The 16,252-nt window shown below is 41.0% G+C and overlaps 2 protein-coding genes across 12 annotated transcripts in view; both read right to left on the bottom strand.

Moving 5' to 3' along the window:
* Window positions 1-16,252, bottom strand: part of tns1b (tensin 1b) — a 165,122-nt gene that overhangs the window by 147,164 nt on the left and 1,706 nt on the right. The gene's annotated exons all lie outside the window — the stretch shown is intronic.
* LOC138411769 (uncharacterized) lies at window positions 6,568-8,711 on the bottom strand. Its single transcript, XM_069532452.1, has one exon. It carries the CDS (start codon window positions 8,261-8,263, stop codon window positions 6,713-6,715), a length of 1,551 nt encoding a protein of 516 aa, XP_069388553.1. The 5' UTR covers window positions 8,264-8,711; the 3' UTR covers window positions 6,568-6,712.

A 16,252-nucleotide genomic window follows, 5' to 3' on the forward strand; every position in this document is an offset into this window, starting at 1 on the left:
GTGAAAAGGTCGCCCTTGTGCAAATGACTCCCCTAAACCATGTAACTAAACAGGCACCACCATTGTTTTTGTGTCAGACCCTTAATGGAAACCACCTCAGACCGATCAGATTCACTGCCACTCTTGCATGAACGCAGCGGTGACTCAGAAAGCAGAGCATGCAGAAGGTAAGCAGTATCGTGTGACATTAACATTACACAAGTTTATTCTTCTCCTCTCAACAGGGTTTTGAAGAACCAATGGTTATTTACTTTGCTGGAGATGAAACACAGTTGTGGAGGCGGAGGTCACATTGCTGCAACAGACACACACACAGACACACACAGAAATGACATTTATCCAAGAGGCATATTTATGTCCTACCACATATGTTCACAATTAACATCATTAAAAGACATGAGTCAAGTCTTGTCATGACTAAAACATCTGAATTCATACAGAGCCAGTAGATTACATAAAACTAAACTCAAAGTTCAGTACTTTCCTTCCTGTTCTTAAATGTCTGTGTTTACATGAATATACACTGAGCTTGGCTGTCTGTGTCACTAATGTGACTTAAAACGTATTTGTAAGACAACGTCAATATCAGTAGCAGGTTGGTGGCTGATCAGGTAAATATATAACAACATATAATTATAAAACGTCATAATCATACAAAGACAATGTTTAACTAACTTGACAGCTGTAATGGCAACAAACAGCTGAAGGAATCCCAGTGTTGGCCGTTAAAAGCAAGAATGTGAATGTGTTTCTGTCCATACATGTGTATGTCCATGGTGGAATCCTAACTGTGTCTGTATTGTGAGTAGTGTGAACCTATGAGCCCAAACCTTACAGGGTTCATTCTTCCTAAAGCCCCTCAGCTGGATCAAAGTCTGCGTTGTGTGCTTAGGTTTTAACATGTGGGGGGGGGGGGTTTACTTTCTGGCTGATTGTTATCGCTCCTCAAAGTGCTAAGCCATGAGTGAGGCCTCCGTGAACGCTGCTGCTCAGAGGAGTGTCTGAACGGTGTGTGTGGTGTGTGAGCAGTCCTCCCAGCCATGTGTGCCGAGGATGAGGCAAAGGCATGAGGTTAAATTGGAAGCGCATGTTGCGTGAGCTCACACTTGTCATTTCTGATTAAGCCACATGGACAGCACATAAAAGCAAATAGTTTTCTTTAATGCAGATAACTCCTGCAAAGCTTACTGCGCCAACAAATCACAGCACAGTCTGCCCCCTGCTGGTCTCTTTCCACCACACTAATCAAATGATGGGATCTTTTTAAAAAAAACGAAAAGCATTTCAACTAGATGTGAACTGTGTACATGCTGTCTGAAATGTTCCTTTACTTTATTCAGCTGCACACAGAGGGAGTTCAGTCTAAGTTCCTGGCTGCGGTACTTGCAGATTAGACTGTCCTTTGGGAGAACTTGAAGCCTATACAATCCAAATGGACAAGAAATGATGTTATACTACTTATGGGATGATGCTGGCATGTTTTTAAGGATGATCTGCAAAATTATGCACCCCTAAAGATTTGTACTTTATGTCGGTATAACCTTTGAATGACTTTAAATTAATGTAGATGGAGTTTACCAGTCATATTGGAGAGGAATGGCTTATGAATGTCAAACACATAGACTGTATATAAACATGGATGACATGTCTGCACTTCCTCCCACTGTCCAGAATTGAAGCAATAATATCCTGGATACAAGCACAGCCATCTTGGAGCCAAAGTCTGTGAATCAGCGTGGTGCTGTCAATGCACGCAGTTGACGAAGTCAGTCTTAGCTGACAATCAAAAACTTTCACTCTTTCTTAATAGCATCATATAACTAATTAAAACCAACTTTATTGGAATAATTAGCTCTTGAATATAGATAACTGTGAAAATAAGTACCAAAATGGACAGAGACCATCTCTGAGAGAAACATCTTAACACATGTTAGAAAATGTGAACTTTTAAGCTTGGTCCAAGTCCCATACTTTAACATGGAGGAGAGGGGATTTATGACTTAAGCTGCTTTCAAACATGCACTGACAAGCACATTTTCAATTCAGTCATATTACATTTTATGCCAACTAATCAACCTATTGAAACAACATAGGTCAATCATATCACCAGATCACAGATTGCATATCATTGCTCTTCATTTATACGGTTTGTTGGGCTTGCCAGTTTTAACATATTTATAGAAATGGTGACACACCTCAAGTCTGAGTGAAGGTAATTTGACGTCTTCGTGTGTTTTGTCTTAAGACAGAGGTTATTAAGCGTTAGGATCTGGGTTTATGGTTGAGACTGAAGTTAGATTTAAGTTTAAACCAGAATTAGAGTTTAGATTTAGAAAAAAGTTGTAGAAGAGGTCTTTAAAAGTATAGAAATAGAAAAGTGTTTGTGTGTGTATCTGTGGTTGGGTGGTGGCGATGGTGAGGACATCCTGCCTGTCAGCTTCAGACAAGATACACCAATTGAACATGGAGCTGCATTTCTTCACAGCACCAACTGTAACCCATGGCGATGGTGAGCCTGCCCAGCAGTCGGGCATTATGCAAATGTAAATCACGCTCGACTGGCCGCAAGACTGTGTGTGTGTGTCCATCGCACAGCTTCACATTTCACCCGAGCTTTATTGGTGCCAGTGGCCTTTTGTCTGCTTTAATTGAATTAACTTCTCAGAAACGGACCTTGTTGCAGGAGAGCGACGGCACATTACACAGCCGTCACCTCGGCATGGGAGCTTTTAATAGTGTTTACATTGGAATCATTCAGGGCTTTGGGAGAAAAGAGGCTTCTCTTTGACAACATTTTATAACTCAGTAACATCTACTCCTAAAAGAGACACATTTGTTACAGATGAGGAATTTGTTACACAAAGTACTCATTCACTTAAATGTGTCTGTCATTTTCTGTCAAGTCTCACCCCCTGGGAGGACACCTTCTTTCACTTCTGTCATAGCTCAATACTGGCTGTCCTTCCTTCTTGTGCCAATCACTTTAAACCGCCGTTGGCTCTGATCACCACAAACTATCTTTGTCTTATCTTCTACGTGTCAGGTGCGACACCTCTTGTTCACTGGGAAATATTTATTTTATTAAACTTTTTTCGTCATCAAAAGCCCCACTCACTCACAGTGAATCCAGCAAGAGTTCCCCTGCTGTATTCTCACATAGACTTCAGCAGACTTTATACCAGGCGGCCAGGCGGAGAAAGTCCAAAGAAAGTCCAGAGGCTCTCACATGTACTTGCTCTGTAGAAGGTTTACGGAGTTCAGTGCATGTCTGAGAGCAGTCACAAATTATTAAAAGGATTACAGTAAATAAGAAAAGGCCCTGAAAACCTACTTACTCAATCAGCTTCTTACTAATTAAGTGTTCTTGTTGTTTTTGTTATTTGGCTACAGGGTGGATCTATGGTCATGGTCTTATAGTCTTGTTTAATCAGACTCATCTCCACTGCACTGTCTAAACCTGACAAATCAAAGTGGATTTCAAATGTGGACTCAAAACCTGAAATCCTCTCGGTATTACCCAGAGCCCTACGTGTTAACACAAATGCTCAAATCAGTTGAACCGGACATTATATAGACTAAACCCTGCTTGCTCCCCAGTAAGTCTGTGTAATATCTGACAGAGTCAATGTGTGAATAGAGCAGGTCATTGTCTGGACAATTCACAGCATGTTGATGATGCCTCTATCCTCACTCCTTGCAGTCCCACCGAACCTCTCGCCTAAACCCAATGGAATATTTCCAGTGGAGTGAGAACACGTCTCTCACAGACATTCTCTGGTTGTGTGGTGCGTGTGTGAAAGGGTAACTTCAAACAATGTCCAGACCTGTTTGTCCAGACATTTTTCCCAGAGCCCAGATGTGTTCGAGTTTTGCCTCAAAATAACTAAACCACAAACCTATGAGTGATGGAAGTACAAATGGGTGATTAACGTGGCTCGTGTCTGTTAGCTGCTCCAACGCTCTCAGCCCCCTTGACTGACACAGACGCTTGTGAAATCTCCTCTATAACTGGGCTTTAAGTAGGGGGCACGCTTTTACTTCATGACTGTGGAAATCGGATGTTTTCAAATCACAGATGACTAACAAACGGTATTTAAACAAAAGACAAAACAAATACAGGCTGATACAGAAGTTCAGTGTGGAGCTGCTGCTCTGTAGATAATGTTAATGCACTGACTGAAGACCCTGACTGTCATTGCACCTTATTTAGTCTAAGATGGTAACTGTCATGGAGAAATTCGCGAAAGGTTTTCAGAGGCTTAAAAGTTCATTGTGTAAGATTTGGGTGAAAATTATCTATTGGAAAAACTGAACATAAAATAATCTTAGTGATGTTTTCACCAGTTTGTGATCATCTAAATTGTATGAATTGTTGTTTTCTTTAACCTAGAAGGAGCCCTTTATATTTAAATACTTTATATTTACATTACAAGGGAACATTGGGGAAGTAGGCTTATTCCTTACAATGTCACCATCAAAGAGATGCTAAGCCAAAGATGTTATTACCAAAAGACAGAATTTATGTAGCATTAATTAATACATGGATATGTCTTGGCAATTAACGGAGTAAATCACAGTTAATGGTGGAAAAAAAATAATCACAATGTCCCCATCTGCTGGTAAAAAGGCAAAGTATCGATATATAATCATAGTAAGTATCCATAACCTCTACTTTGAAGTCTAGAAAAAATGTGCTTTGCTGTTGTTTTGTCTACAGACAAACATTTCAAAAAAGGAATGTATTCCCTGTTTAGTGTCTGTCTGCTTGTCCCCAGTCAAAATGGCAGAAGCCCTTTAGAGGACCAGCAAATAGTGTCACATGATTTTTCCACAGCGAAAAAAAAGAGGGTCACGAAAACAGTGTGTGGATGTGATGTTTTGCCAGTTTCTGAGATGCAGTCCAAACAGGTTCTATCATATCTTCATTTTTGTTCCAGACTTGACCAGACTTGAATTAAGCAGCCCTTGCTCTATGGTGCTATGTTGAATATCACTGGTATTTTAGTAACATTAACAGCACATCAATGATGAGGTGTTTGACACAGTGCAATATATCAACTGAAACAACCCTACAATACCATTTACAATTTAAAATGTTAAATGTGTAGGATTAGTGGCATCTAGTGGTGCAACCAGTTGAATAGCCATTTTCTCAGCCTCCCTTTCCAAGTGTTTAGGAGAGCCTACAGCAGGTCTATTCAAATGGAGGCCCGCAGGCCACATGCTGCCCAGAAGCAGCCTCCGAGTGGCCCAGAACGTGGACAAAAACAGAAAGAATAAATTCCGAAATTTCTACAATGGTACAGACCGTGAATGCAACATTTTGCATAGCCTATATTGCATTTTCCGACGCTCCGCAAATGCATCTTATCCTCGGCACAAAGATTACACTGCTAGGTGGAAAGAGAACTTTGCTGCATGATGGATGGACTTGCTCTGCTCACGGAGGTGAAGGGGACAGAAGGGGACTTATCTGCCAGAGCAAAGGAAATGTTCCCTTCTGTCGACGAGGGGAAATTCATACTCGAACACGTTGACATGTAAACATCTGTTACCATGGCAACGGGACTGCAAAGTTTTGGACTGATTTCAGCGTACACCAGTTCACTAACATTAAAAAGGAGCAATCACAGCGCTCAGTATCTTTGGACCAACATGGGAATCAAGCTTTTCAAACATGAATTCAATAAAAAGCAGTTGTCATTGCTCCCTGACTGACAGCACTCTTCACCAATGCCTTCAGATTGCAATGACATCTTACGAATCAAAAGTCGCTACTCTTGTTCAGAACAAAAAATGTCACTTCTCCCAAGAAACTGTGCAGGGTTCAAGTAGCCTACATATCGACATAATGTGTGATGTGTTACAAAGCCATGGCTGATCAGAAGAAGAATTGTATTCATGTATGTTAGTTACTGTTATCACTTGTTATGGGTTTGTGCACTGATAGCTTTAAAAGCATTGATAGTTCTTATTCTATTAAATGCAATTTCAGATATGCCTTGGTATATCTGAAATATGTATTTGAATTTTTAAATGGAAACAAGTTATTGCTAATACTACTGAGCACTGTTTTGTTTTGGTTTTTGTTTTTTTTTGAGTTGTGCCTAGGTCAGATATGACCAAGATGTCATTTTTTGTATTTCAAAGTGGAATAAAGTATTGATACCTCTTCAGATTCTGTTCAGTTATATCATTTTTTAAATGTTTAATGTTAAATGTTTTTAATGCACTTTTTGATGTGCCTGTGTCAAATGTGATCACATTTTAAAGGGAAACTATGAATAAACATTAGTTGTTTTCCAATACATTCAGTTGTGTTGGTTTAACATTTGTCATTACCTGCTGCTTGCTGGCTGCTCAAAATGTCTGGCACAGCTACATTTCTTGGTTTGAAGATCTGACCCGTATGAATTTGTAATTGAGTAGCCCTGGTCTACACACTGTGTTTGTTCAAAATATGTTCACTCTTGTTGTCGATTTCAAATCGACACTTAAGTATAGAAACCAGTACTGTAGTAAATTATCAGAAGCATGAATTCTGCATCTATAATCAGAAATACACGTAGAGGTGGATTATATTACATAGATCATATTTATTTACATCATGCACATTATTTACATATTCACAAAGAGGTTTATGGGTAAGGAATAAAGGGTTAGGGGTGGGATGGTAATGGGGACGAAAGGCTAAGCAGAGAGGAAAAAGTGTTCAGTCTTTGAATAGCTTCTTCCACCACTTCTTTCCTCGCTTCTTCTTCTTCTCCTCATGAGGTTTACTCTCGGTCACTTCTGGCTTGTCCTCCTCCTTCACAGCTTCCATTTCCAACTGTGGCTCACTGTCTTTCTGTGTGAACTCAGGCTTTTCTTTGTTCAGCAGAGTGACCATGTCCTCCAGAGCCACATCTTCAGCTGTGACATCCTCCACCTTCTTTATCCAGCTCTCTTCCACCTGAGTGAGCTCCAGGAGGTGATTTGCCTTCAGTGCATCACACTGGGCCTCACAGCTCATCAGCTCCTCCTTCTGAGCAGCGTTTTGCTCCTGGAGAACCTCCACCTTCTTTATCCAGATCTCTTCCACTTGAGTGAGCTCCAGGAGGTGACTTGCCTTCAGTGCATCACACTGGGCCTCACAGCTCTTTAGCTCCTTCTCCTTCTGAGCAGCTTTTTGCTCCTGGAGAACCTCCACCTTCTTTATCCAGCTCTCTTCCACTTGAGTGAGCTCCAGGAGGTGACTTGCCTTCAGTGCATCACACTGGGCCTCACAGCTCTTTAGCTCCTTCTCCTTCTGAGCAGCTTTTTGCTCCTGGAGAACCTCCACCTTCTTTATCCAGCTCTCTTCCACTTGAGTGAGCTCCAGGAGGTGACTTGCCCTCAGTGCTTCACACTGGGCCTCACAGCTCTTCAGCTCCTTCTCCTTCTGAGCAGCTTTTTGCTCCTGGAGAACCTCCACCTTCTTTATCCAGCTCTCTTCCACCTGAGTGAGCTCCAGGAGGTGACTTGCCCTCAGTGCTTCACACTGGGCCTCACTGCTCTCCAGCTTCTTCTCCAACACGGTGAGGGAGCACGCGCTGCTGATTAAAGCTTTGCTGTCAGCGTTCTCTTCCTTCCACAAGCGCTGCAAGAAAGCGTCCATCTTTCGGGCCTTATCTTCAAGCTTGGTTTTTTCACTGGTCAGCCTGTTTGAAGTCTCCTTTAGAGCAGCATTTTCGTCCTGGAGAACCTCCACCCTCTTTCCCCAGGTCTCTTCCACCTGAGTGAGCTCCAGGAGGTGACTTGCCTTCAGTGCATCACACTGGGCCTCACTGCTCTTCAGCTTCTCCTCATACACGGTGAGGGAGCGCGCGCTGCTGATTAAAGCGTTGGTGTCAGCTTTCCTTTGCTTCCACAAGCTCCGCGAGAAAGCGTCCATCTTTCGGGCCTTATCTTCAAGCTTGGTTTTTTCACTGGTCAGCCTGTTTGAAGTATCCTTTAGAGCAGCGTTTTCGTCCTGGAGAACCTCCACCTTCTTTCCCCAGGTCTCTTCCACCTGAGTGAGCTCCAGGAGGTGGCTTGCCTTCAGTGCATCACACTGGGCCTCACAGCTCTCCAGCTTCATCTCCGACACGGTGAGAGGGGCCAGGCTGTTAATGTGAGCAGTGGTTCGAGCTTGCCTTTTCTCCCTCTTTATGAGCCTGTCCTTTTTCTTGAGCTCTTCTTTTAGAGCTTTTATCTCAGCTTCAGGGCGCAGGAGTTCGTTCTCGACAACGTTCTGCTGCTTCATTCTCAGTTTATAGAAGTTGTTGTTACGATTGAGGGAAATCAGCGTCTCAAATGGTGGTTCAGTTTCTTGTCAGAAAATCCTACTGCTCTGTTCAAGATCCAGGAGGCAACTAAAACAGTTGACCAAGTTCAAAGGCAGGAGATCAGTGGTAACATTGATGACTTTGATGACTTTAATTGGGCATTGTATATTTTTGAATGTACACTTAAAGGTACTGTGTACAATTTTGTGATATCTAGTGTTGAAATTGCATGTTGCATTATTTAAAAATAAAGTCCCTGTTCTGGGGAAAAGAAAAGTACAATTCATACAATTTAGATGAAATGAACTAGTGAACACATCATGAAGATTATTCTACATTAAATATCTGCCAATAGTTCCCTTTCACCTAAATATTACACACTAGACCTTTAAAGGAGTATATGGGGTATATGACCAAAATATTTATTTAAATTTGTAAATGGAAACAAGTTATTGCTAATTCTACTGAGCACTGTTTTGTTTTGTTTTTTGGTTTTTTTTTTAGTTGTGTCTAGATCAGATATGACCAAGATGTCATTTTTTGTATTTCAAAGTGGAATAAAGTATTGATACCTCTTCAGATTCTGTTCAGTTATATCATTTTTTAAATGTTTTTAATGCACTTTTTGATGTGCCTGTGTCAAATGTGACCACATTTTAAAGGGAAACAATGAATAAACATTAGTTGTTTTCCAATACATTAATGTCATTACCTGCTGCTTACTGGCTGCTCAAAATGTCTGGCACAGCTACATTTCTTGGTTTGAAGATCTGACCCGTATGAATTTGGAATTGAGTAGCCCTGGTCTACACACTGTGTTTGTTCAAAATATGTTCACTCTTGTTGTCGATTTCAAATCGACAACTGGTACTGGTTCTTTAATGCACTGCAACACCAGGCTCTTACTGTTCAGACCAAACTTCAGCTTCATCTGAGCAGCAGAAAACTCTGTGCCAAATGGTTTGTATCATAATCTAAATCTGGTGAATAATCGGTGCTACAGCAAAGATTCTAACTATTTCAACTTTAAGCAATTGCAGCATATGTTTACAACAGGTTAGGATGTATGAATGTTGTACAAAATCATGCCAAACAATCTTAATTCTAAACTTTTGCCAGCTTAAACTTTTCGGGGTAAAGAAGCCTTGGGCCTCAGTTTGGCAACTCACATTGTTTACGCTGAAAGTCTAAACTAACATGGAAGCATGGTATCCTGTGAACACTAATTTCACAGTCTAAACTTGAGAATGCAGATGGCAGGTGTTAAAGGCTCAGCTATACCCAAGCTTACTGGTAATTTTAGACGATTGGACAAAATGACAAAGCAATCTCAGGAATGTGACACAAAAGTGAAAGTGCCCAAAGAGGAATGTTATCAAGTGCAGGGATAAGTAACAGTGTTGCTAAGTAGGAAGCTGATAACGCAGCCATTAAAGCAGTTTACTCAGCTTCATCTAGTACCATTTAAGAGCACTTTAAATCCATTAATGTTATCTCTGACAACAACTCCAACCTTTCAGGAGAGATCAAATACGGACGGCAAACATTTTGTGCAAGTTTCCCCATGAAACCGGATGTCATGTATTGTTGCTTAATATTATTTTCCAATTGAATTATCCTATCTAAATAAGAAGCTGTACAGTAATGAATGAACGTCGTCAAGGAAAATCGTAATAGTTGATTTCATGGTTAAGATGTAAGAAGAAACTTTTTTTATTTTGCCTGAGTCCATCTAATTAGCTCAGATTTAAAATCCCAATCCACCAACAAACCCCAGACCAAACAGTGGCCTCCAGTCTGAGGTGGCGCACAGCTATAAGCAGACCTTAACAACACAGTACAATGCAACACAATCATGTGGAGGTATTCGGGCTATGTTCAGAGTCAAGCCATGAGGACTTGCCGAGGCAGATAGACACGTAGGAGGCAGAGAGCAGATTATGTTCTCAGAACTTCTGGGACTACTGTAATTTAAAATGAAGTGGGCTTAAAGGGTAAAACCCCTCAATTGAGGTAATCCAATATGTTATTCTTGCTGTCTGGGAAAGTCCATGTGGAACCAAAGAAACCATATCTGTAACACCAAAGGCCTTTATGCTCTCTTCTCTGATGCTGATGTTACATAAGTCTAATTGCAGCTCTGCTTTGATAACAATATATTCATCATGCACATATAAAAACATCTAAGAGACATATGTACTCAGTAAAAACATGACACAGTGGCTAATAAACCAGCCTAGTGTAATATGACCGTTGAGCTTCACGTTTGTCTCAATTTTCAAAACATGGTAAGTATATTTAATTTAAGTTATTAGAATATTGGAGTCAATGTGATTTGAAAATGTTTGAATGTTTGTTAAATTAGCAGATTACATCACGTTGTGTGACATATACATTGCGCCAATACTCCGGCCCTTCTCCCAAATATCCACAAATGTTGAAATGGAATAAAAAAATAAGCACCAGGATAAAACAGCAACAACTGCCACTCATGGCCACTGAATATGAACATGTCCATGCTAGATTGCATTATCAGGTAGTAAATCTGCACCTCAAAATCACATGGTATAAAGTGGGAGTGGAGGAAAAAAATGTTTATGAGCACAGATATGGAATACACACTGATTCAGATAACATCACCTGACAAACCTCCACATAAAATCCTGCAAACCTAATATAGACATTTATAAAGCCTCACGTCTGACACCATTGCCAGCAATAGACATATGCAACCAGATAAAACCAATAAGTATAAAAAGATAGAACTAAATCTGTAAAGATAAATTCCTATCATCTCGTGTTATACAATATAATGTCCAACCCTACGTGTGAGGAAAAGTAGAATGGGTGTATTTTTAGCTGAGGTGTGAACACAGCCTGTGTAAATGATATAAACGCATGGCACGCCGATGATGCTTGCATGTGACTCCAGGCGCGTGCAGCACATGTGCAGCATCAGGTCCCAGAGTGTGACTTAATTAAAGATTCCTTTGCTTGGTGCCTGGACTGGGACACACCCGCTCTCATTAACAGGGATCAGGACGGGAACGTGGAACATGTGCCATTGTTTGTTTTGTTTTAATGGAGGGGCTATTGAGTTACTACTCTACTACCAATAATGACAGCATGTCAAACATGTTCTGTGTTCCACAACTGTTACTCCCCCTGTACATTGTTTAGGGCACTGGAGACACAGCCATCATACATGTAAAAAGACAAGTTACTGCAGGTTAATATAACAATATTAATAAAGTATATACTTGTTATCATTGCAGAACATTTCCTATTCTCTCCATTGTTTGGCACGGCCCAAAGTTTTGCTGCATATGACCTAGAGAACTCCTTAATGTCTAACAACACAGTGACACAGCACACTGCATTTCGTTGCTTTGTACTTGTGACGTGCAATGACAATAAAGTTGAATCTAATCTAATTATACTGTTTATTAGACACTTATTGGTTACATTTCATAATGTCCATTACGTTTCTCTCTCAATCCAATGAGAAACCACATTCCTGTGCAAATACCGATGAAATTCCTCCACAGTGGAATGTCTAAGAGTGAAAACCTATCCTTTTAGAAACCAGTCAGGGTGAACTAGCAACAATGATCTGCCTCAGCTTGTTACAAGCATTGGTGCAAACCAGAGAGAGAGAAAAAAATCTTCTTTCTTCCTATGTGTATTCAGAGTAAATGCAGCATGTCAAAGGGGGGGATTTATTAGGTCCCCAAAGAAAAACATTCTCCCGATGATGAAAACATGATTGGGCGACCTGGGTAGCCCAGCCTAACTTCTGATCCACTGTCACAGCAATTACCCTTGGAGCCCTGTGGCATCCGACCTCGGTGAAAAAGAGCCCGGGGAAAGAGAAGAGGCACAAATATCAACAAAAGGCACATTTTGAGGCAAAGGGGATGCGACCTGGGAGAGCTGAGCTCCCTGTCCATCACTCGGAAGTGTTGTGAAAGGCTACAAAGGCCCCCAGAGTGAGACTTTGTGGGATTTCGACGTTGCCAAGAGCAAATGCAACATTGCCTTGCCAAGTATTAGGGAGAAGACAAGAAAATCCTCCCACACATACACACACACTTGCAGAGAAATATCAACAAAACTGCAGCATAAAGGCCACATTCACAGATACACAAAGCCAGAGAGGCTTGATGGTATACGGCTAAACGGAGTGTATTATGTTGCACTGATGCCACAAGGTCTGAGGCGGAGGTGGAAGTAAGGCCTCTGCTTTACATTCCAAGAAAAGGGGCACACAACCGTGACTCTGGAGAGAAAATACAGTTGCCCTGTGCCTTAATCTATCATTCTGACTGACACTCTATCCTTTGCATTGCCAAGTGAATTCAAGACACTTTAAGAAGCTCAATGAACGCCTTTTTTACTCCACTATCTGGCTTTGTGGCCAAAGTTATGCATCACTGCATCCGTTATGTCTTGAAAAGCTGTTTAAAAAGAAATATCCGCTCATCAGACTCACACATCCTTTGACCACGAGGCATTGAAAGCAAAGGAGGTGCTTCCCAACATAGATTACTGGTTCCAATTATTACACAACCAAAAACAACTATAAAATGAGGAAGCTCTTCTTAAATTCAGCTACTTAATACACACATCTACATTCCTGGGAAGTATTTTGACTATTTGGATGTAAGAAAATGATGCAATTTACATGTCACTTCATTTTTATACAAATCTCTTATTCATTTTAACACTTCAGACATTTTTACATTGAATGGTTTTAGGTCATTATCTTTAGATTATATTTGAAATAACTTTCCAGTGCATAATTAGTGCTTTATGTTTGTAAATGTAATGGTCAGAAGAACTATTTCTATTTGCACAGGGCGGTTGGGCGGCTGCAGCTCAGGTGGTAGAGTGGGTTTTCCACTAACCAATCCCAGTCAACCCATTTCCGAGTGCCGTTGAGCAAGATGCTGAACCCCAAATTGCCCCTGGTGGCTGTGCCAGCAGTGTGTGAGTGAGTACGACACAGAAAGTTCTGTATTTATGTATGAATGGGTAAATGGCAATATCTTCACAGTAAAGCACTTTGAGTGGTCATCAGGACAAGAAAAGCTGTAATAAAAATACAGACCATTTACCATAGTTGTTAAAGCTGAATATCATATAATATGCACGTATATCAATTCTCACATGCAGCTGAGGTTGACAGGAAGATGCTGGAGAGAAACAGCTCAGATCATTGAAAGAGAAAATAGTTTTTACATTCTTTCTTTGTAGATGTATCACTGCTGTGCACAGGTTTCTTATTGAGTAACAGCTTCGTATAATCCAGGTTTTTTTGGAATGATGCAAAGTATCAGGAAGGCATTAAAAAGTTGGCTAGAGCAGACTGATGTTTGCTGCTCATAGCTGTTTAACCAGCTGGGAACAATATGGGAGACAGTTACCACATCAAGATAAACCTGATTAAACATTCTGGCCACGCTGTCATGTGAAGAATGAGTTTATAAGAAGCTTCCCACTCTGAAATAATGTGCTCAAGTGTCCGTCAGAGGTTAAATTCCTGTGTGCATTGGCATTAAAAGGTAAGATGACAGGGGTTAACTTCATCGAGGAACCACAGCCCTCTCCTGGGTCAAGCACACACTGGGCACCTTTCCACAGGGGAACACACAGAGAGGGTCTTGTTCTGCGGCCCATGTGCAGGACAGTGCCAGCAGGTAGGAGTGAAACGATAGGCCTCCCCAGAGACGCAGCACAGAGGACGCACTGTTTGCCCACAGCTACAACATCCACTGGAATGCAATAAGGGGCGGCAGGTAACTCTCAGTTCACCACATAGCTTTATCGAAAATCTTCAAAACCCAGGAAAGCCCCCGCCTGCCGGCTGACACTTTGGTGGGAATTTCAGAAGCGGGGGAGATTGAGAGCTGGACTTGACAGGGATCAAACTGAAATTAGTATTTTCTTAAGAAGGCACAGTCAGCTGTTTTACTGATGTCGAGATTTGGCCTATTGAAGGCTCACAAACAAATCTGTCTGGGTATAGTTAGCATCATGTGTAGCATAAAAGAGTTTGTTATTACAAAATGTACTTTCAATTTGCATCGTTGTTATCATGAAACAATAACTGAGTCTTACTTGCATAGAAAAGGAAGGTCTATATACACATATGATTATTTTTTTATATTTAATAGTTTGATTAATGTGTGTTGTTTTTTTCAATCTTTATTCAAGAGGCTCTTCCAGTCTGGTTTTCATTTATTTTGTAATATATCATTTTCAAAGTATGGTTTTCTACTCTCCTCCATGTTCATTTATATTCCCTGATTTCATGATAATTTCCTGCCGGGAATCCGTGCCGTGTGAAAACACAAACACCAACAAAAAAAAAGTTAAAAACGACACAACGCAATAAACAACCGAGCATAGTATGAAACATCATATCACACAGTCCTTCTAAAAAAGTACATGGACTTCACACTTGTGTCCATAAGATCCACTCCACTCTTAATTTATCTCTGGCTCTGTCTGCCAAATATCTGAGCTCCTAGGGTGTGTTCTCAGGGATTTTAAAATAGTGCAACATACAGAGTCAATGCAGAGACTCAAGTAGCAACAAATAGATGCAGATCTAAATTAACTAACTGAGGTAAAACACCTCTTTGTGTCCATTTCATGAATCTACAAAGAAACTACAGGAAGACAAACAAAAAGAGCTTTCATTCTGGTAGATTCTTAAATCTGAGCCTGTGTTGTCACTCCACGTACATGCACTTGGTATACATACTAGATAAAGTAGATAAATTCAGACTGTGCTCAATCCGACCATGTCTTTAGATTCCCTCTCTTTATCAGCTACGTTTATACATTAGCAGCTCACCATGCGACAATGGGAACAGCTTTTCTGAGCTAAATGTTTGGATTTTGCATATTTGTTTTATATGTGGTAGCACAAGCTTCTTGGGAGCCAGTCGTACAGAAGGAAGGAAGCAAATCCATAAACAGCACACAGCCAAAAATGATCATTTGGCAATAATTCTCAGTGAGATGTCTGAACTAACGACACATAACTGAGTGCACAAATGGAAATAGAATCTCAATATTATCTAAAATAGATATACCCTTAAAAAAACATTAACTTCTTGTTTGTGGAGGATTTAATACCATTCTGGAAAACATGTTTATGTTGTGTTCACGTCTCAGCTGTCCGTCAGCCCACGTACTGCTATTATACAACAACCACTCGACGCAAAGCACACTGCACACATTCTTTCTGCAGCCGATTCATGACCCCCTCATCTGGTTCAAAGTCTAGCCTGTGTACTTTGGTTTTACATGAGGGTTTTCCTTTCTGCTCGATTGTTATCACTCTTCAAAGTTCTGAGCCGTGGGCCTCCCTGAGCGCTGCTGACAGGAGCCGACAACCCGTCCTCTTCATCTGGGACAAAAACCACACACAAGTATCGCACACGCACAACGAGCAATTAACACAGGAAGCTATTTCTCTGCACCTGAGCACACCTCCAACACAAACATCAGCATGAGAAAAAACTGCTTTAAACTTTAACAATGTACGCAACCATTGTATTCACATCGTCTTAAAACTCCGTCTTACAGAACAAACAGCTCCACTTTGCAAGCTCCTGCTAAAGTGATTGCTGATTGTTTACACCCAGCATGACTGATGACACTTTAGCACCACATCAATATTTCAACCACAGCTCTACTGGCAGAGGCTAAGCATTCATTTCCCACAGCTCGCCATGTGCCCACAGCCCTGCACGCCACCGTGCCAGCTGTTTGTCTTTGCTACAGAGCAGATCAGCATATCCAGGGAAAGACATCCACCACACACTAAAAGTAGCACAGGAAGTCGAGTGTTTAATATGAAGTATGTCTGTGCTGTGGCAGGCACATACTGTGTGTGTGTGTATAGGACTGCTCATCCAGAGCATAACACATGGCGTCATCTAAATCAGGGCTTA

Source organism: Paralichthys olivaceus, chromosome 10, assembly GCF_024713975.1.
Source record: "Paralichthys olivaceus isolate ysfri-2021 chromosome 10, ASM2471397v2, whole genome shotgun sequence".
Classification (NCBI taxonomy): domain Eukaryota; kingdom Metazoa; phylum Chordata; class Actinopteri; order Pleuronectiformes; family Paralichthyidae; genus Paralichthys; species Paralichthys olivaceus.